Here is a 22,244-nt window from a genome sequence, read left to right as displayed (position 1 = left end):
GACCTCAAAATGGTAGCAATGAAAACGTCGCCTCATTTCGCAAAAAATGACCCCTCACACATTTCCGTGCGCCAAAGTATGAAAAAGTTATTAGCGTCAGAAGATGGCAAAAAATTTTTTTTCTTTTTTGTACACATTCGTTTAATTTTTGAAAATGTATTAAAACACAATAAAACCGATATAAATTTGGTATCACCGCGATCGCACCGAACCAAAGAATAAAGTAGGCGTGTTATTTGGAGCGAAGAGTGAAAGTCGTAAAAACTGAGCCCACAAGAACGTGACGCACGTGCGGTTTTTTTTCAATTTTTCCACATTTGGAATTTTTTTTCAGCTTCGCAGTACACGGCATGTTAAAATAAATAACATTACGGGAAAGTAAAATTTGTTACGCACAAAATAAGCCCTCACACAGGTCTGTACACGGAAAAATGAAAAAGTTATGGATTTTTGAAGTTGGAGAGCGAGAAATGAGCCGGAAAACCCTCCGTCCTTAAGGGGTTAATAGCTCCATCCCCAGAAATTTCCTGCACCTTCCCACACAGTATACAGGGTCCCTAGCTCCTGAAGTGCCCTGGCACCACAACTAACATTGTGCCCATCCTGCCCTCCCCTAGCACGGAGAGACCGGAGCTGCCATAGTGCCGACCACGAGGCAATCATCATCAGTAAACAATCCCCCATACCTGACAGCCCTGTAACAGGGGAAAGAGAAGCAGCCACAGGGAACCCCACAGGAATAACACCCTGGCTGAGGAGGGAAGGAGAAGGGGCAGAGGGAGACCGCTTAACCCCTGCTGCATCACCCCGCATTAACCCCCAGCAGCCCATACCTCTGAGATCGGAGCTCTCTGACACGCTGAAGACAAGTTTCCCCGGAAGTGTAGCTGCCTTGAACTGTGCACAGGTCTGCCACCTGCTGGTCATTTTTAGGTACTGCATTTGATCCTGCGCCTTATACTCCAGTGCGCCTTATATATGAACCTAGATGTCTTAGCAGGCATTTATTAGAGGTGCGCCTTATAGTCCGGTGCGCCTTATAGGCCGAAAAATACGGTAAATGCAAAATCCTGCTATTGAGGGACCTGCTCAGGTTTCAAATCACTTTGAGAGGCCTAAATAAAAGTAAAACCCCATAAATGACCCCATTATAGAAACTACACCCCCTCAACGTACGTGAAACAACTTTTATGAAGTTTGTTAACCCTTTAATTGTTTTACAGGGGTTAAAACAAAATCGGATGCAATTTTGAAAGTAAAATTTTTTGGCTAAATTAATGTGTTTTTCAAAGAATGTACAAATTCTCAGTGGATAAAATACCAAAACGCTCCACAAAATTTGATACTCAATCACTCCCGCGTATAACAATACCCCATATGTGGTGGTAACCTGCTGTATGTGCACACACCAGGGCATTGAAGGGAAGCTGCACCATTCAGAGCAGATAATGCATTGTCACTTTTTATTGGCTATACAATCTTTATTTTTTTGGCAATTTGGACATATAAGGGCTTATTTTCTGCGACATGAGATGCACTTTACAAATACTTCATTTTAGTGGGTCATTAGCTTATTGATGAGATTTTATTAACTCTTGAATGTATGGGTGAAAAGAAAATTGTCAATTTTGGTTTACTTTTCATATTCTTTGGGGGTCGTACACCGTACACTAAAAATACTATATTATCTTTATTCTATAGGTCACTACGATAACGGTGATACCTCATTTATATAGTTTTTCATTTATTTTTACAATTTTACTGGATAAAAACTAATATAGAGGAAATCTCGTTGTTTTTGCATTGCCATCTTTTCGGAGACTTAACTTTAACATTTTTTGGTTGAAGAGCTAGTTTAGAGCTTATTTTTTCACGTGTTGAGTTGTTCTTTTCAGTGGTACCATTTTTGCGCACATAACTTTTTTTGATCACTTTTTAGAACATTTTTGTGTAGAGATTTTATGAAAAATGTACATTTTTAGCGTGTTTTTCGGGTTTTGTTTTTACGGCGTTCACCGAGCGGGTCAAATAATGTTTCTGAGTTATTGTACGGATTGTTACGGACGCGGTGATACCAAATATGTGGGGGGTTTTGGCGATCTTCTTTTTTTCCCCACTTTATTGCATGTGTATAGGGAATATTTGTGTTTAGGGGACTTTAACTTTATTTAATTAATTATTTTTATTAAAAAAATTATTTTATGTAATGTTTTTAACATTTTTAATTAACTTTTACAGGTTAGCTTGAACAAGCGATCCACTGGTCACTTGTTCAAGCTCTTCTTCACATTACACAGTGCGCTGGCAGTCCCGGGGCTGCGATTGGAGCGTGGGACCCCCCCGGTAAGCGCCGCGGGGGGGGGGGGGGGGTCCGATTCTTCTCAAATGACCCTTGCAAATGACCTCCAATCGCGGGTGTTAGAGGCAGGTGTCGGCTAAAATATATAGCTGACACCCGCAGCTTCTGGCGCCGGCTCCATTCAGGAGCCTGTGCCAGAAGCATGACGTAATAGTACTGCATTTTGCGGGAACGCACCTCCCGCGATGCAGTACTATTACGTCAAATGTCGGGAAGGGGTTAACATCCTAATAGTGTGTAGGAGAATAACATGAAGGGATGTAATGTCAGAGAAACAACAACAAAAATATATAAATAGTAATACCGTCCCTGACACGTATTTTGGCTCTAACCAACCTCAGGCGAAGGTGTTTCAAACTGAAATGTGTGTTGCGGATGATTTTATCGCCGGTCCAGGAGTATGTTTATGGTGTCACATGGGTAAAACTTTCTTTGCCTCATTGCTGGATTTAATGTTGTTGTATAAGTCACACGTACTTACACGTAGATATGTTGGTTATGAGATAGTTCAACATGAGTTAAGCTTAATGTACAACATCTTACAACATACTAACACAGGTTCATATAGTGTAAATATAGCCAATCATGTGGTAACATGCATCTTTATTAATACACTCCTTGGTTCAAAATGGGGTAACTCCTCTTCTGTGTAACAATACCTGTGGTTTGTGAACATTTTTCAGTATCACTAAAGATTTACTATATATATATATATTTATTTGTCATTGTTTCTTTGACATTACATCCCCTAATGTTATTGAGGGATATGATCAGTGTTATGATAGATTTGTTCTTGTCGAATACATTTGGTGCTTAGTATCTTTGTATAGTTGCAGGATCATCTACATAAACTTCCCATATTCTTCGGTTTGCTTTTAATTTTGGATATGATGTATAGAATATTGTAAAGCAGAGTACAGAGTGCCTTATATGTGCAAGATAGTTAATGGAAATATCTTCACTCACCCATTCATCAATGATCTGCTTCTTGGCTTCATTAGCCTTTTGAAGGCTCCTGCATGCCAGGATTACCAGTGCACCATGAAGAGCCAAGGAACGTGCCGTCTCAAACCCTGGAGGAGGCCAAAGCAAAAACAGAATCAGGTTGTACTGCCACTTGCAATGTTTTATTTAGGGGAAAATTATTCGTATAAGGGAACATGGTGTCAAACAGGCACTAAGAAACTTGAACTATCCTTTTACTTTATTCTCACTTTATATGGCAAGAATTTAGATAAAGAGCACAATAAATTAAGATACCACATGCTTTTCACATGCATGTGGAGGAGCCAAGGAAAGACTTTAAAGTGTATTACAAAAGTAAGAATACTTGATATTCAAATGGGTCATATATATTATATACACACACACACATATATGCTAATATGTAATTTGTTGTTATTTAAAATTTGTTCCCCTTAGAAGAAAAATGTGACGAGGGAGCTACAGCCAAGGGAAAGACAATCCCATATTAAGTCCATACACTTATACCTCGATTCCTAGGGATCCCGATTCTCCACAGACATAAGTAAATAAACAGTACTTCTAAGAGCTTTAAATAAACAATAATGAGCTGTTTTCCACCAACTCCTCTCTCTTCTACGTTCGTCCTGTAAATCATCGTTCACACCCTCTTCAGAAAAAATGGTTGCGGTTTTCCAGGTCAGCTCTTTTAGGAGATGGTGCTGATGAGAACAGGTCTTGTAGTGCATATCAATAAAACTCAGGTAACAATTTAAAGTCTTTATTATACTCACAAACAATCATAAACATATATTTCTTTATATATTAAATAATTCCACACGATAGCCAGCAAACATCATCGCCTGTCCCTGGGTTTTATATACAAAGTGCTTTTTTTTTAATCGATGTACACTCACCGGCCACTTTATTAGGTACACCTGTCCAACTGCTCGTTAACACTTAATTTCTAATCAGCCAATCACATGGCGGCAACTCAGTGCATTTAGGCATGTAGACATGGTCAAGACAATCTTCTGCAGTGCAAACCGAGCATCAGTATGGGGAAGAAAGGTGATTTGAGTGCCTTTGAACGTGGCATGGTTGTTGGTGCCAGAAGGGCTGGTCTGAGTATTTCAGAAACTGCTGATCTACTGGGATTTTCACGCACAACCATCTCTAGGGTTTACAGAGAATGGTCCGAAAAAGAAAAAACATCCAGTGAGCGGCAGTTCTGTGGGCAGAAATGCTTTGTTGATGCCAGAGGTCACAGGAGAATGGGCAGACTGGTTCGAGCTGATAGAAAGGCAACAGTGACTCAAATCGCCACCCGTTACAACCAAGGTAGGCAGAAGAGCCTTAGAAGCTAGCTTTGGAGGTGGTCAGATAAGCAAGAAACCTACTTTGACATTGATGGGGAAAGTATGGACTAAGGCGAAAGCTATAATGGGAGTCTCCAAATATACCACTTTTAGCCCCTTATGGAGGAACCCTGCTTTACCTGAAATTTTCCGGTTAGAAGGTTTTTCTCCATGGGAAGGTAAAGGCGTTATCACTTTAGAGGATCTATGCTCTAATGGAATATGTAAGACGTTTGAAGAGCTGAGAAATACACATCAGCTACCACAGGCATGGTTCTACCAATACCTCCAGCTGCGACATGCATACGACACTCAGAATCGTACAAGCCAGATTACAGTGGGACCTTGCGGGGCCTTGAATAGAGTATTGACATCTACCACAACTAAGGGACTAATCTCCTTTTACAATGTTGTCTTATTGAACGACTCCTTAGGAGACGCACAGGTTAAGAGTCACGTTAAATGGGAAAGAGATATAGGTCCTATAACTGATGAACAATGGTCAGACTGCCTAGAGATGGTGCCTACCTTATCCCCTAGCGAGGCCCATAGAATGTCCCACCTTTTCATGCTGCATAGGGCATATAGATCGCCACAGTTGTTATATCAAATTGGGGTCCGTGGAGACTCGAACTGCCCTAGATGTGGCTGTGAGGAGGCTGGTATCCTACACATGATGTGGGAATGTGGGGAACTGGAAAGCCTTTGGAAAGAAGTGCTAGAAATCTTAGGCAGGGTGTTCTCGGTTACTATACCAGCTGTACCTCTCTCCTGTTTGTTTGGAATTTTGGATATAGATAATTTACTGAAATTTCAAACTGTGGGAATACAGCGGTCCTTATACCAAATGAGGAAGTTGGTGGCTGCACATTGGATTAGGCCACGGCCCCCAACTGTGCGGGAATATATAAATAGGGTCAATAATGTGATCATTCTGGAATATGGCTCTTACTTGAAAAGGAACTCCATAGCTAAATTTGAAAAAAATGGGGGGAAATGGATGGATACGGCGGGTCTGCCATCGCCACAGCTGTTACAAATTAGGTCAAGTTTACAATACCAGCTCTCCCTAGCTGCATAAGTTGGTAATTTGGATGCATTGGTAAAGATAGGGAGCATTATCACTTTTGGGCATATATGCCCTACCCTTGGGAGATGACTCTGGGGGGGGGTTGAAGGCGGGGGGGGGGTATTATTTTCTTTTGTTGGGTTTCTTTCAATGTTACGATATGTTGTTCACTTGAAATTCATGATATGGCAGATATCCTTAGGTCTATTGTACTCGAGGATTGCGGGATAATATAGGCCATGCTTGGCCAATTTAGTATGTATCTCCTTACAATGTACATTTGACCATCTGTAACGGATAATTGTTGTATGTTTCTATAAAAGTTTATAAAAATCAATAAAAATAAAATTGATTAAAAAAAAAGGTAGGCAGAAGAGCATCTCTGAACGCACAGTATGTCGAACTTTGAGGCAGATGGGCTGCAGCAGCAGAAGACCACACCGGGTGCCACTCCTTTCAGCTAAGAACAGGAAACTGAGGCTGCAATTTGCACAAGTTCATCGAAATTGGACAGTAGAAGATTGGAAAAACTTTGCCTGGTCTGATGAGTCTCGATTTCTGCTGCGACATTCGGATGGTAGGGTCAGAATTTGGCGTCAACAACATGAAAGCATGGATCCATTCTGCCTTGTAACAACGGTTCAGGCTGGTGGTGGTGGTGTCATGGTTTGGGGAATATTTTCTTGGCACTCTTTGGGCCCCTTGGTACCAATTGAGCATCGTTGCAACGCCACAGCCTACCTGAGTATTGTTGCTGACCATGTCCATCCCTTTATGACCACAATGTACCCAACATCTGATGGCTACTTTCAGCAGGATAATGCGCCATGTCATAAAGCTGGAATCATCTCAGACTGGTTTCTTGAACATGACAATGAGTTCACTGTACTCAAATGGCCTCCACAGTCACCAGATCTCAATCCAATAGAGCATCTTTGGGATGTGGTGGAACGGGAGATTCGCATCTTGGATGTGCAGCCGACAAATCTGCGGCAACTGTGTGATGCCATCATGTCAATATGGACCAAAATCTCTGAGGAATGCTTCCAGCACCTTGTTGAATCTATGCCACGAAGAATTGAGGCAGTTCTGAAGGCAAAAAGGGGTCCAACCCGTTACTAGCATGGTGTACCTAATAAAGTGGCCGGTGAGTGTATGTGTGTATAATAAATACTTTTCATTGTTACCTGAGTCTTATTGATCTCCACTAGAAGACCTGTTCTGCGCAGCACAATCTCCTAAAAGAGTTGATCCGGAAAACTGCAAACGTTTTTTCTGAAGAAGGTGTGAACGTTGATTTAGGGGACAGAACAGAGAAGAAAAAGGACTGGAAATTAGCTCAATGATGTTTATCTGAAGCACTTTGAAGTACTGTTGATTCACTCACATCTGTGGAAAACCAGGGTCCCTAAGAATCGAGGTAGAAGCTTGTCTTTATTTGACCGTGTATGGCCCTTTAATCAGCATTTTCTCTCAGTGGAACAGACACAGGACAGAAGATGGCTGCTGGTCACATGTCCACATCGCTATGTCGGGCTGTAGTCGGTTGCATGCAGTGGGTTTGATATCACTGAGAGGACAGAACCAGAATTAGGGAGTGGAACCATTAAGAAGGACCAGAGAACCCACAGGTCTTTGCTTGTGAGCTGCTCCAACAGGTAGTAGTGACAGGACAAGTGACACAGACCTATTGACAGGTGTCCTTTAATGGAGGAGAAACGTGAAGGTTTGTGAGGCAGAACAGGAATGGGTATGCAGGTTTAATGGACAATAGTGATGTCATTTATTGGGGCTGGAGGAACAAGAGGGGTGAATTTACATGGGGCTGCACATTATGAGGTTGTGGGGATGTAGTTCGCGGCACTGCTTTTATAAAGCTAGATGGACAAGAATGCATTTACATGAGACTGGATGTTAGGAGGATAGGGGAAAGGAGGGATGTGCTTACATGGGACTGCATGTTAGGAGGCTGCTGGATAGGAGAAATGGGTTTACATGGGACTATGGTGCAAGAATTCAGAGAGTGTCCTATGATGTTGCGCATGCGATTTAGTTCTTTAACTTCGCTTGTTGGTGGATTTAAAGGGTTTGTAAAACATGTCTGCTTCCTTCCACAAGACAGGCAATACATGGTACGGCAGCTCTGCTGTAGTCCGCTGTTAGTGGGAGAAAGCAGCTATGCCAAATAGAACCTTTTAAGACAGGGGAGAGAGTTTTTACAAGGATGGGTCTGAATGATGAGTTACATGGAGGCAATCAGCACATGGCAGGTCAGACTAATATGGCGGGGGGGCGGGGAAGTATCACGTGCTTGTGCATGGTACACCAGTATAAGTCTAAGACACATCCAGTATGGCTGGTGCTGTGGTGAAACACCATCTTTCAGTTACACACACATCATTACTAAGTTAACAGAGCAGAATAGTCTGTTAGATCATCACTGGGAGCAGAACATGAGAGGAAGGAGGTGTTATTGAGAACTGAGGGCTCATGGGAGTTGTAGTATCCTGTAGCAGCCATAGTAGAGTTAACTCCACCTACTTTATAAATCCCATAAAATTTTGTAAATCATAAAAGCAAGCTATTCAAAGGAGATTTACCACCAGGAATAAAGGATTGTAAACCACTGACATACCGGTGTGTGCCTCTTCTGGCAGGATCCGCTCTTCTTTTAGCTTCTTATTCCCTGGTTTTTACAAAAGAAGGATTTTAAAATTATGTCAATGAGCCTGAGGGAATCCGAATAAGGAGCATAAGGAGCTTAAAGAAAAGTGGATCCTGCCAGAGGGGGCACACACCAGTATGTCAGTGTTCTTGGTTTACAATCCTTCATCCTGGTGGTAGATGTCCTTTAAGCTCCAATTTGTGATAATAAAATTGAGTTTTATTTTATGTATTTATTTAAAGCATTATGAGTTTTTTTTATCTGAAGATAATATTCCTGGAATACCCTTAGTATGCATGTCCACAGTGCGGTATATGCACCGTGAACGTCTCTTTTAACTAATGGGCCTCACCCTACACATGTCAGCGGGCCAAAAACAACAGCAAACATCCTGTTGTTTGTGGCTTGCATCCACACACATTTGTACATGAGGCCAGTAATGGACTGGAAAGTGGTCATTTGGCATGCGCATTTAAATAAATAGTTTAGTGTGGGTACACACTCATGCGGAATGACATAGAGCATAGGCAAATGAAAACTGCTGTTCAGAGACTTGAACCATATTTTTTACACTGTGATACCTCAAGACCTCTTCAGTCTGTATCCCAGATACACTGTCTGTTCGGTAGCTTAGCACTTACTAAGGCCCTCAGGTACTGGTCACAGCCACTTTGGCAAGCAGCACTGCAGAGCTAGAACCATACTAACTGTAAAGAGGTGACCACAAGAAACTATAAATGCAAGACCTAAAAATGAAGGTCCTGTGTGGAACAGGGATTACGTGTGGGACGGTATTGGCTGATATATGGAGGGGAAAGATTATGGACATCTTTGTATGTCATGGTTAGTATTTTAAATTACATTTGCTGTGCAATGGGTAACCGGTGGAGAGACTGGCAGAGAAGAGAGGCATGGGGTCCTGGGTTCAAGTCCCATCCAGGTCAACATCTGCAAAGAGTTTGTATGTTGTCTTTGCATTTGCGTGTGTTTACTCTGGGTCCTCTGGTTTCCTCGCACACTCCAAAACTTACTGGTAGGTTAATTAGATGGTGAGCCCAAAGGGGACAAGGACTGACCTAGCAAGCTCTGTGTAGCAATGCATAATCTGTGTGCGCTATATAAATAAAGGAATTATTATTATTATAGGTAAATCGAGGAGATAGGTGAATTAGCTGGACAGAAGAGTTAATATTTATATTTGTACCTGATATGGTCTTCTATATAGGTACCTACTTGACTCCATAAACTAATTTTCCCATTCAACTGCAAACTATTTAAAAAAAAAATAGCACTCTATACCATTCGGTTTAGATTGAATATTACTAGCAGTTAATGGTCAGCCAAGTAGTGAATACATTTTTTTTAAAAAAAAAAGAAGGATTCCTTTTAGGAACATCCTGTAAAAAACACAGAAGAATCCATATACTATTTTTATAATATCGCCTGCAAGTGTAGCTGTAACTATTTCATTCCTTCCGCTGTCTCCCCCCTCATAAAAGTAGAATAAAATTCTCTGCAAAGCTTGGTCTCGGGAATGCTGAGTTGCAACAATGCTTGTAGAAAATGCTTTGCTGAGACAGGTGTATAAAGACACCCTTGGATCTCTCTTGGATCGCTACTGTATAGACATGCAGAAAATTTACTGTTGAATTAACTGGGTTAACTGGATTATTCTAAATTTACCGAGTAAACTCTTGCCGTTTCTCACACACACTCTGGGGACTCATTCGTTGTTGTGTACCGTACACTACTTCAAATAAAAGCATTCAAAAATTAAGTGCTGTTTGCAAGATTGATGAAGAAACCATATGTTCCCTATTAAACTGAGAATGGCAAAAATGTATAATTACGTCGTTTAATGTACTTAGCAAATATTTGGAATTAGACTATGGAAATCCACTAAAGTGATTAGGAATTATGATGCACAGCAAGATAATGCAGAGGGGATTTTTGTGCCGCTTTTTTTCTTAATGTGACATGGCAAGAAATGGGCATTAGAGGAGATGAGCGGCAGTTTAAAATAATAATCATAATAAAAACAGCAGATAACAATCAGCAAAGAAAGAGAAAGAAATGTGATTATATCTGGAAAATCTGCGTAAAACGGCAAACTCTATATAGACATAATGCTCGAGGAAAAGGCCAGAACAAAAATACAAAGAAACTTAATTGCTTAGCGAAAGAGTTTATGGATGTTCTCACCAAAGTGACAGAACTTGGTTTAATTAAAGTGCTACAGGGTCCATGGTACCCAGGGGCTAGCTTGAGATGCAGATATTGGCAGACATGGATTTCCTTGTGTGATAAGTAAGTTCTCTATTGAAAGACGATCGCTGTCCAACATGTGACCTTAACCTCTGTGGTGTTTGGAAGATGTGGTGTTTTGCTATTACAGTTCCCTGCCATCCGTGTTTGTCAGATAAACATATTTAGCATAACATATTGTAAAATTAATATACAGTTTTATCTGTAGTTTTACATATGCTGGTATTACTACTATACGGTTTTAGTAGTTTACAGTGAGCAGAAAGCCATTACAACAAAAGATCAAAACAAATTTGAGCTAAGTAGATGGAGGTAGTTAGATGTGCATTACATGTCTTTTTAATTAAAAAAAAAAACTTAAAATAATTTGACCTCCGCTATATAGAAGACTTATTGAAGAGTTAAGGTACCTATTACTCCTACAAGCAAATGTTTCTAGTTCTTCACACTTAGGAGTAATAAAAAAAAAACATCACATGGAAAATGAAACCTACAGGCGTTCCACAAATATAAAAAACGTTGAATAATGATTACGGTATATCAGTGACCAACTATAAGAGTGAACAAAGATTTTAAGCCAAAAGACCTTGAAAGTTTCAGGTACTTAATGCAGTCCTAACATGAGAACAAGCAGAGCATTACATTCCTTCAACAGATTGTGCTTGAACGGCATCTTGGGAAAAAGCCTGCATTTTGCACATGTTGCCATTCCAAATATGGTTTTCTGGCTGCAGCGTCCTTCTTGGTTTCAATAGTAAAAGGGCACTAAAACCAATCAATGGTGTTAATTGGAAATTGCTGGTGGATTTTGGATTGACTAAAAGCTGACCACTTAACACGTTTCATTAATTGCTGGGGGTCCAACTGCTGGGACCCACCGATTATAAGAACATCGGTCCCGTTGCCCCAGTATGAATGCATCAAGAAGAGCATGGTGCTGAGCTGTATTTGATGGTCCCAGAGACTGATATATGACACGAATTTCCAATGGCAAATCTTAGTTAGTCTAATTTTTGAGCAGATGGAATGGACTATAAAGGGTTTTTTTTTTTTTTTTTTACATCGGCGTACGGCTACGACCGGGAGGGCATACGTCCGGCGCCATACAGAGGGGGAGTGGTGAGCCCTCCCCTCTCCATAGCGATTTATTGCACACGGCGCCGTAAAAGGCAGAAATATCTTTTCCCTGTGTACGGAGCAGTGCCGCACGCGTTTGGCACCGTATCACTTCGTTCAGCCATTGCTTTTTACAGAGGACATATGTATGACCGCAAGCTTGCAGCCATACATACATCCCCCATACGGAAGTTTGAATACGGCGTAACTCGCTATCCTTACTTTTGAGCGGAAAGTTCTGGTTCCCTTGAAGAAATCACAGTAAATAAGCTTGCCAAGTCATGACAAGCGTTCAATACAAACTTATTTGTGTCACCATTGGGTTAAAATACCCCACACACAATATGTATTAATACAAAATCCAAGAACAAGAGTGTGAAATCTATAATTTTCTCCAAAATATAAATAAACATATCGTTCCCGCCTTCTCCTTACAGCAAATATGCTTGAGAGTTTTTAAAGAAAGATTAACAGATAATTTTTTTCACATCTGAATAGCACAGTAATCACCCCTAGCTTCTGGGGAGTGCAGATGTTTGACTAAAACAGAGTAATGAACACTGCGTTCATGTGAGCACAAAATGTGTTGAACAAGGCAAGTATTAATTTTAACAGTTTCATTTTTAGTCTGCCGAAGAACATTTCAGTTTTATTTTCCCCTAATTAGCATGGAGCTGCCAACTATAATACAATATCATTTTGAGAATTAAACTATAATGTACTGCAGGTTTCTATTAGCTAAACTGCGGCGGTAAAACGCAGAGTTGATTTTTCTTTCAGAGTACAGTAAAGTATGCAACGCAAGCAAATGGCATTGTGAAGAAAATGAGACACACTTTTGTCTCATAAATGTGTTATCCAAAAAAGCATATGGATGTCAAAGAGAGGCAAACGGGCCCTGATATATTGGTTGCTGCTTGTATTGAACTTCTTTAAGTCGTTACAGGCTACCTGCCTGGTGGCCACATCATAGAGCCAGGTAATGTTAAACAAACAATTAAAAAACACTGAAATTATTCAGATGCAGCAAAAAGGTATAATTGAAACATGACGGGGGTTGTTGGAACTTATCATCATGAAGCTGATTGAGGCACTGTAAAGCATGTGGCTGCATACTCCGCAGAGTGCTTGTGCCCTGCCCACTGCCTCCTCCTCCCACCCCCACCGCTTTAAGAGCTGGCTGACATCATCTGGAGTAAAGCACTGGGGGACAAAGCAAGTGAGTTAGAAGCGATCAGTGGCTCGAATACAGCCAAAGTGCGGAGGGGTTCTGCTATCACCCACCAGAACCCTTCAGCCTAATTTACATAAAGCTTCTCTTCATTCCGATCCCGGCGCTGACCTTCTGCTAAGCTTGCCTAGCTGAGATCATCTAGAAAAGAAGTTATACATAGCAGCAGGGGACAAGATGTCCGGCGCTCCCAGCTGCTAATTATGAATGCTGAGAACATGGGAGATGATGTCATAAGACTGGCGCCTCTCATAAGTCATGCCTCTCGTGAGAGGGAGGTGGTGAAGGTATGCATCTTGCCCCCGTACTCCTTTTAAGAACTTTCTTTCCTAGGTAATCCCTGTGTGTCAAGCTTAGTGTAGACGAGCAAAGGGATCAGAATGAAGAGGAACGTAGAATTTGTTTTTTTTAAATACTTGAGATTTTTCAAAACCTGTGAGCTTAACCTGTGATAGAGTGGAAGGTCCTTACCACAACAATATATTTAGTTCAATTCGCACCTGCTTACAGTAAGTTTAGATTTCAACCCTCTGTACGAATATTAGGCTTACCAATGTAGGGTGCTTTAACATCGCAGTTCCCACATTTCATAAAGGTCAAAATGAGCTGAAGTTCCCATTTTACATTTATACTTTCAAATAGAAAAATGGGAAGTGTACGATCAAAAAATATGTAAGTATCTGTAACTAAACTTTTCACTGAAGATGAGATGAGCCAAATTTAAAAGAGAAAATGTTGCCTTTATAAGTAGCTATTATAATGCTTTATTGCCAACCCATTAACAGCTAAAAGATATTATTTTATGAGAGGACAGTGAAGATCTACCAAATAGCCAGAGTATGTGTGGATTCTCCAAGGAGTGGGATCTTGAGGCAATAATGTTTTGCAAAACCTTATAATGAATTTCAAGTGACTGGCCTGTAACTCTCCAGAGGCAGCAATGACCTGAGGCTGGCTGCTGTTCATGCCACTATTGTGCTTGAATGAGTTCTAATCTGACCCTGCAGTGACAATCTGGCTTAAGCAGAGCAATGAGAAACGCACAGTGTAACATGGTTCTAGCTGAAACAGGTGAGTTCTCAAAAGTGATAGTCATGATAGTTGTGGTCAGAAAATCAGGAATCTGCTTGTGGCATTCTCCTCAGGGTGAAGACACACATGGCGTTTTTGGGCCGTTTTTACTAAGTGCGTTTTCAGATCGTTAAAAACGCATGCGTTAAAAAACGCATCTGTTTTTTTAAAAACGCATGCGTTTTTTGAAAACGCATGCGTTTTTGTCAGTTTTTCCGAAATTGCGCAACGAAAAACGGACAAAAACGCATGCGTTTTCAAAAAACGCACGCGTTTTTAAAAAACGGATGCGTTTTTTAACGCATGCGTTTTTAACGATCTGAAAACGCACTTAGTAAAAACGGCCCAAAAACGGCCCAAAAACGCCATGTGTGTCTTCACCCTCAGTCTGCTACGCAAAGTCTGGAGAAGGGGAAAATAATCTTTACAGTGCTCCTCCAGTAACCATGTAAACACAAATTCTGTCAAGGTGTATTTAAGAGGCAAGTATGGGCCATAAACAGTATACAGTTCAAGGAACGCCTATGGTGTCCCTAGGGAGTTTCGTTTGTTTAAGCGGTTTCAACAACCAGAACTCCATTTAGTAAATTACAACTATGGACTTGAATCCATCAAAGAGTTCAACACAACCGATTATCCTGATCATCATGATGGAAAAGAATGGTACCAAAAGAAAGTTGACCAATGTAGGCAAATATACCCAATCAGAGAGTGGCCACAGGAAAAACACACATTTCTAAAATGAAATATAGTTAAGGCAATGGACAGCCATAGCTGAGCACAAATGGTTTCTAGGATTTTAGCTTGCTACATCATTCCACCCCATAAAATATCACCTACTGGATATATCCACACTGGTCTGTAACCCACCAATAAATAGTTGACAACTTATTGGACTACTACAATGATGTGAGCAGGTCAGTCTGCAGAACTGAACTAATATTACAGATGGAAGACAATAGTGTTGCAGACCTCCCTCTCTGAGCTCTTTGCCTGTGGAACAGTCTTTACGATACATCTTGAATGGTGCCACCGGCTGCACTTTAACAATACCAGTACTTGGTGGCATAATTTAATAAAATATATATTAAATACAAAACTAAGGTGCAAGCACCCAAGCTTTCTCTATAGTCCAATATCTAATGAGATCAGTTCTCTAAATATATTTATAGATTTTTTTCTGGTAGGCAAGCCGAACTAACTGATCCTTGCAGTAGACCTCAGTGCTACTACGGTAGCCTGCCCTTTCTGTATACTCACCATGCTACATTTGCAATTGACAGTTTTTACAAGGATAATATGGAATTTTCTAAGCAAAACTGGTTGTACCAAGATTGCAGATAAAACGTCTTGTTGCCAAATTAATTGTATTTTAGTTTAGTTTTTTATAATTCCTTTTAGTGTAATTTTTGTTGTAGTGTGGTTTTAGTAATTGTTTATTATGCCTATTCCATTATAAACGTATACTGAATTCTAGTGGTCATTATGGATTTCGAGTTTTCACGTGGCTTACCAGATGTTCTAAAGATTCGAAGATGTTGACACAGAGAGAAAACTTGTCTTCTGATGCACACATCGACCCTGCTGTCCTGTGCGGTGTTACTCTGAGCACGTATGCACTTTACACTTTTTTCCCCTTTTTTTCTTATTTGATGACTAAGACCTTGCATGATTTAGGTCTGTTAGCATTATCACTGTGTTTGCTGTAATGTGTTTTTTGAATTGCAATATGCGCATGTATTTTATGTAATATTAGTTGTTCACTGCCTGTTTATATTTACGCACTAGATGCACTAGATGCACTTTACAGGCGGTCCCCTACTTAAGAACACTCGACTTACATACGACCCCTAGTTACAAACGGACCTCTGGATATTGGTAATTTACTGTACTTTAGTCCTAGGTTACAATAAACAGCTGTAACAGTTATCACAGGTGTCTGTAATGAAGCTCTATTGTTAATCCTGATTCTAATGACAACCCACCATTTTTAAAATCCAATTGTCACAGAGACCAAAAAAGTTCTGGCTGGGATTACAATGATAAAATATACAGTTCCGACTTACATACAAATTCAACTTAAGAACAAACCTACAGACCCTATCTTGTATGTAACCCGGGGACTGCCTGTATTGTCTTTACACTTTCTCACTAATTGTGGATCATATGTACGTTTAGTACAGATGCTTATATGTATAAAATATGTAATATACTCTACAATTTCTAATATTGGTATTTTTTACTGTATGGCACGAATGCACTTTTTCATTATGTATGTTAAATTTTAATTGTCTATTATAAGCACTTAATCTGTATACCACACAGCAATAATAATTCTGTATGCAGGGTTTTGAAATGTGGTTTTTGTAATATATATATTTTTTTATATTTATAGCCCGATGGTCATGATATGGGATCCTCTATATTCTTGTGTGGATTGTAGGCACTGTGATTTTCCTGTTTTTGGTTTTATTTTACATTATCATATATCTGTACCATTTAAGCATTTTCCTGGTTATGCTTGTCCGCGGTGTCCAGTTGACGCGCTTGTGCGCCGCGATCGTGCGTGTGGAGGTGCGCGCTTCGGGCGCTTCTCCATGGCAACGCCCCTCCAATCATGTGATTTGGGTGGGCGTGTCGTGGTGACGCGTTTCTGGTGTGCGGCACCATGTGGCAATTGCATCACGTGATGAGCGCGTCTTTAAGCTGGACGGCCGATGGCGAGTATAAAACAGGTGATGCTACACATACACTTCACCTCCTGACGAAGCATCAGCGAAACGCGCGTCGGGGTGTAGTTCATTGGCCTCCTGTGGTCCCCCATTGTACCTATCACCATGCTTACGGGTAAGGACTAAATTGATTTTGTGTACAGTGGGAGCCGGAAGGTACCTCCGGTCCCCACTTCACATAGGACTTAATTGAGGATTTACTCCTCTATGTTCCCGTCTGCATTTTTTACTATATATTAGACTTCCTTGTCTATATTACTATTACTTACCTTTAGGTTCTGGGGTGTCTACAGGGCGCTTATGTTTTCCGTGGTTGCCCCAATTTCCATCAGGGGCTATTTGTTTCCCCCTATTTCTTTCCCTATTATGTGGTATTTTTGCATATTGTGTATTATTCTAACAATAAAATATACTATGAATTTTATTTTCTGATGGCTTTTTTCGGCTCTCTTTTGGGTTGTAGATCAGATATTGGTTGAGAGTTGTAGTGATATATTATCTAACGAGGCTCCTTTTTCTTTTTTGGTTTTTATTTTAGTTTACATTCCTTCATTCTGTGGTCATCCAGGTTGACTACAGTATTTTTCGGACTATAAGGCGCACCAGAGTATAAGGTGCACCATCAATAAATGCCTGCTAAAATGTCTAGGTTCATATATAAGGCGCACTGGACTATAAGGCGCACCAGATTATAAGGATGAATGACCAGAGGTGGCAGACCTGTGCACAGTTCAAGGCAGTTGTTGTCTGTCAGTACGGTTCATATATAAGGCGCACTGGACTATAAGGCGCACCTTTAATTTCTGTGAAAATCAAAGGATTTTTTGTGCGCCTTATAGTCTGAAAAATACGGTAATTAAAAGTAGACCCCTGTCTGTTTACTTAAATATAAGCAAATTTACATAGGAAAAACCAGGAGAACAGATAGATGAGAATAATATATCTCCTCAATAATACATGCTATTAAAGCAACCCTTGAAGCACATTTCATTTGCTTCCCCCATTTGCCACGTGTTATAATGACACTCAGATTTTGTGCATCTGTGTCTATTTTCAATAACGTTTTTTTTGGTATCAAGAAGACTTTCGACATGACAAGGTATTTCAATATGGAGATAGTCTCAGGCACAAGTTCAGTGCTGAGGCCAAGCGCCTCGGTCAAGGAGCAAAAAGACATGATGTGCTCACCACATAATGGTCAATGCTGAACTATAATACTCTAGAAAAGAAACGTGCTACAATTGGACCCAAATAGCATTTAATCACATCATCACATCGTTATCATTAACAAAGTACAAAAAAACACAGAAACATGTGACATTTAAAAACCATTAAAAGGACTAAAGTAAATAAACTGAATTGGATTTTGTGGGGCAGGTAACACCTCTTAACCCTTTAAGGACCTCGCCCTTTTTTGTTTTTTCATTTTTATTTTTTACTCCCCACAAAAACCTATAATATTTTTTTTTTTTTGCACGTAAAGAGCTCTGTGGTAGCTTATTTTCTGCTTAACAAATTGTACTTCATAGTGATGGTATTTATTCTTCCACACCATGTACTGGCAAGCGGAAAAAAATTTCACAGAATTTTGTGAAAAAATGCATTTGCAGAGTTTTCTGGTGGGCTTGGAATTTACGGCTTTCACTGTGCACCACAAATTACATGTCTACTTTATTCTTTGGGTCAATGTGATCATGGGGGATACCAAATTTTATGTTTTATGTTTTCATACAATTACAAAAATTAAAAACTTTTTCTGGCGCTAATAACTTTTTTATATGTACAGAGCTGTGGGTGGTATCTTTTTTTGCGACTTTTGATAAAGTTTTCAATGCTACCATTTTTAGGACTGTACAACCTTTTGATCACTTTTTATAGATTATTTTATGTTTTTCAAAATGGCAAAAAAGTACCATTTTCGTTTTAGGGCGCTATTTTCCATTAGTGAAAAATGCAGTGAAAAACAGTTATTGTAGTTTGATAGAATGTGCATTTTCAAATGCAGCGGTACCTAATTTAAATTTTTTTAATTTTTGCTTTTATTATTTTTCAGACTCCCTAGGGTACTTTAACCCTAGGTTGTCCAATTGATCCTACCATATACTGCCATACTACTGTATTGCAGTATATGGGGATTTTCCTCCTCATTCATTACAATGTGCAAATCGCACATCGTAATCAATGGAAGACCCGAGGCTGTCATGGCAATGGATCGCCGCTCCCTAATGACGTCACGGGGAGCGACGATCTCCAACAAGATGACGGCGCCCATGCGCGATCTGTAAGTCTTTCCTGAGCACTCTCCATGCACCTGCAGCCAAACCATGACGTGCTGATACGTCACATGTCATGAAAGGGTTAATCCCCCACCCCTAGCCGATGGGAATTGGAAAATGTTATGTTTGTAAATAAATGATATATGAGATCCTCAATACAATCAAAAATCAAGTTAGTGCAAGATATCGGACATCCTCTCTGACGGACAAACAACTGTAAAACAGACTTGTGGTAGTCCCACTGATCTTACATCCAAAAGCCAAGTGGCACAAATACAACATGCAAGTCAAATACACATCCCAAGTCCAAGTGTTCCAAAAGCAAAGAAACCAACAAGTCTGCTAAACAGACACCAAGGGCTACAAGGATCTAAGTAGTGGAATAAACAAAGGATGTCCGCAACCAACCAATACCCTGGTTGGGATAAGAAACTCCTGTATGCTATTTGGGTCCAATTGTAGCACTTTAGCTTCTGTTGTAAAGTAATATAGTTCACACATGTTGTGTGTTTGCCCATCATATGATATTGCTGTGCACGACCCTTTCTTTTTTTCACTTTTTTGTTGCATTAACCCCTTAGTGACACGGCCTAAAAAGGCTCAAGTGAACATTTTATTTAATTTTTATTTGGGATTAAAAGTAGGGGGAAAAGTATTTTTTGTTCATTTTTGGTACATATTTTTTCTTTACTTCAAATTAAATCAAAATGAACATTTTTATTGAATTCCCTATTTTGTTTTTCGGTCGTTTTGATATATATATATATATATATAGTATTTTTGTAGTGTAGGGATTCTTTTTAATTTTATTGGGAAATGTAAATGTATATAATATTTGATAATATTTGTGTATATGTGTTTTTACTTTATATGTCCCCATGAGGTCCATTATTTTTTTTTTATTTTACTTTAACCTTTTTCTTTTACAAGTTCTCCCTTGTAACTGGGACAGCTATAAGAGCCCCAATTACTGGGGGAAACAACCACCTGCCACTGGTGATGCTGATCAGAGCTGGTCCATGTCTAATAGACCCGGCAGCTCTGATTAACTCTTTAGACCCGGCAGTCACCTGTGCTACTTCAGTGCAATACTATGTGGAGCGGAAAAGGGAGAAGCGGTAATAAACTGCATCTCCCTTCTCCATAGGATCTCCGGCAGTCTCTGACACCCAGCCCTGCTCCAGCGGCTAGCAGTAGACAAATAGCGACCTGCATCTCCAGTCCAAGTTAATAGTCAATAGTGGCAGTGAACTGTCCTATGCTCCTCAAGCTGCTCTTTGCACTTCACCATATTTAAGGGGAAACCCTTTCTCCATCAAATCCATATTATGTCAAAAGGGAATAGAGATGTTGAAGGGAAGAAAGACTTAACAACTTATCTAAAAAATAAGTTTGCTCTTACAAGTGTCGTTTGGTATTAAAAAGAGAACCTGTCAGGCAAATTAACCCCCCAAAACTAAATATATATTCATAAACTACCATTAGAAAGCATTGCCCCTATCCCTACATTGTCCCTCCCTGTAAACTTAAACAATCAGTTCCTAAAGCTGTATACAATGTACTATATGACCTGAGATGGGTCCAATGAATCATTATCATATTCAGCAGTTCACCTTATTCATGAGTGTCATGCACAGCCACCCCCTGGTGCTTAACTGATAGCCTGTATAATGATGTGACACTCCTGGTGCTGGCTCCTCTATGTGCTTCCTAATACCGGTATTAGATGATTGCTTGTTTATGTCCCATGGTGGAAATAGTTAAAAAAAAAAAAAAAAAAAATCAATAAAACACAAAATTAATAAATTAATACAAATGCCCATAAGCCCCATAACATATAAACAGACATATAATGCAAAAATAGTCTACATAATAACACAAACCCTGCATATATAATATCACGTGTCTTTAACAACCCATAGACTAGCAGTAAATAATTATTACGGCCGTGCGTAATGAAGATACAGTGCACATGCAACAGTGCTTCCAAGAGCTTGGTGACATCACCGGAGCGAGGGAGGGTGGGGGGAGAAATTTTAAGCATGCAAGGCGCTGTGTCAGGGGCCCAGGAGCGCTGAATGATTCATATGCCTAGTGTATTTTTTTGACAAAACTGATTTCTGTGCCTCATCAAGATCACCTCCAGTATCAGCTTACCTAGCCCTGTGTAAAGGTATGTTTGGATCAAAATGACCATTTTGAAATGGTAGATTTCCTTTAAGAGCTGCAGCTGTTGGAAGACCAGACAATCTCTCAAATAAAACACTTAATAAGTGGAATTAATCAGGAGGGACTAAAGTGATTTATCAATTTAAATCTTTAATTATTATATGCTTTGAAACATTAGTGGACCTCAGGGGCAAAGTTATGAGTATTTAAAGGGGTTATCCGGGTTTTACAAATTACTGAGGGCAGGGCTGGGGAGGGCTATTTAAAAATAATAAACATGTACTTACCTCGTCCGGTGCCGCGGTCCATCTGGTCTGTGCGCCGGTTTCATTACAAGGGTGCACAGGGAGCTTCTGGCCGTCCGGAAGCTCCCATCCGACTCCATCTCCCAGCGCTTACAACGCTGAGAGATAGGGACGGATGGGAGTAGCCGGCCACAGCGCGGACCGGAAGCTCCCTGGGCGCAGCTTCTGTGTCCCTGTAAACAAACAGAGGCACGGATCGCAGGGACCGCGGCGCGGGACATTGGCGGCCCCAGAGGAGGTAAATACTAGTTTATTATGTTTAACTAGCCCACCCCAGCTCGGCAATCAGTCATTTTTAAAACCCGGATAACCCCTTTAACAGTAATCTTTTTATAACTTTTATGAAAGGGGGTTATCACTGATATCCCTGCCCCCGGAATCATCTACAGTTTCATACCATTAAGAAAATAGAGACATACATTTTTAAAAAATTACTAGTTATACTAAATATTTTCCAAAACAGTTGTAAAGTCTATCAATCTGCTCCTCTTGCTCTATAACATAACCGGCAGATTACAATGCATTTGAATGGTGACTCCCTTTAAAGTTCTTTACAGTTAAAAGATTTGGTTTTTTTCCAGAGACAGAGATCATTGTTTTAACAAAGTGAAATAACTTATAATTGTCCTGACTTCCTGCCAAACTCTACCGTAGTGTACTGGGGA

General features: G+C 40.1%; 1 protein-coding gene across 15 annotated transcripts in view; it reads right to left on the bottom strand.

Annotated features, from left to right (window-relative positions):
• WWOX (WW domain containing oxidoreductase) overlaps positions 1-22,244 on the bottom strand; it is a 799,245-nt gene that overhangs the window by 741,244 nt on the left and 35,757 nt on the right. For all 15 annotated transcript variants that reach the window (XM_072117500.1, XM_072117505.1, XM_072117499.1 and 12 more), the window contains exon 6: positions 3,326-3,432. In XM_072117500.1, coding sequence (XP_071973601.1) covers positions 3,326-3,432 — 107 coding nt within the window. The remainder of the gene's footprint in view (positions 1-3,325; positions 3,433-22,244) is intronic.

The sequence above is a fragment of the Engystomops pustulosus genome, chromosome 7 (assembly GCF_040894005.1).
Source record: "Engystomops pustulosus chromosome 7, aEngPut4.maternal, whole genome shotgun sequence".
In the NCBI taxonomy this organism is placed as follows: Eukaryota; Metazoa; Chordata; class Amphibia; order Anura; family Leptodactylidae; genus Engystomops; species Engystomops pustulosus.
The sequence above is the reverse complement of the archived record's forward strand: the minus strand, read 5'-3'. Positions and strand labels throughout refer to the sequence as shown.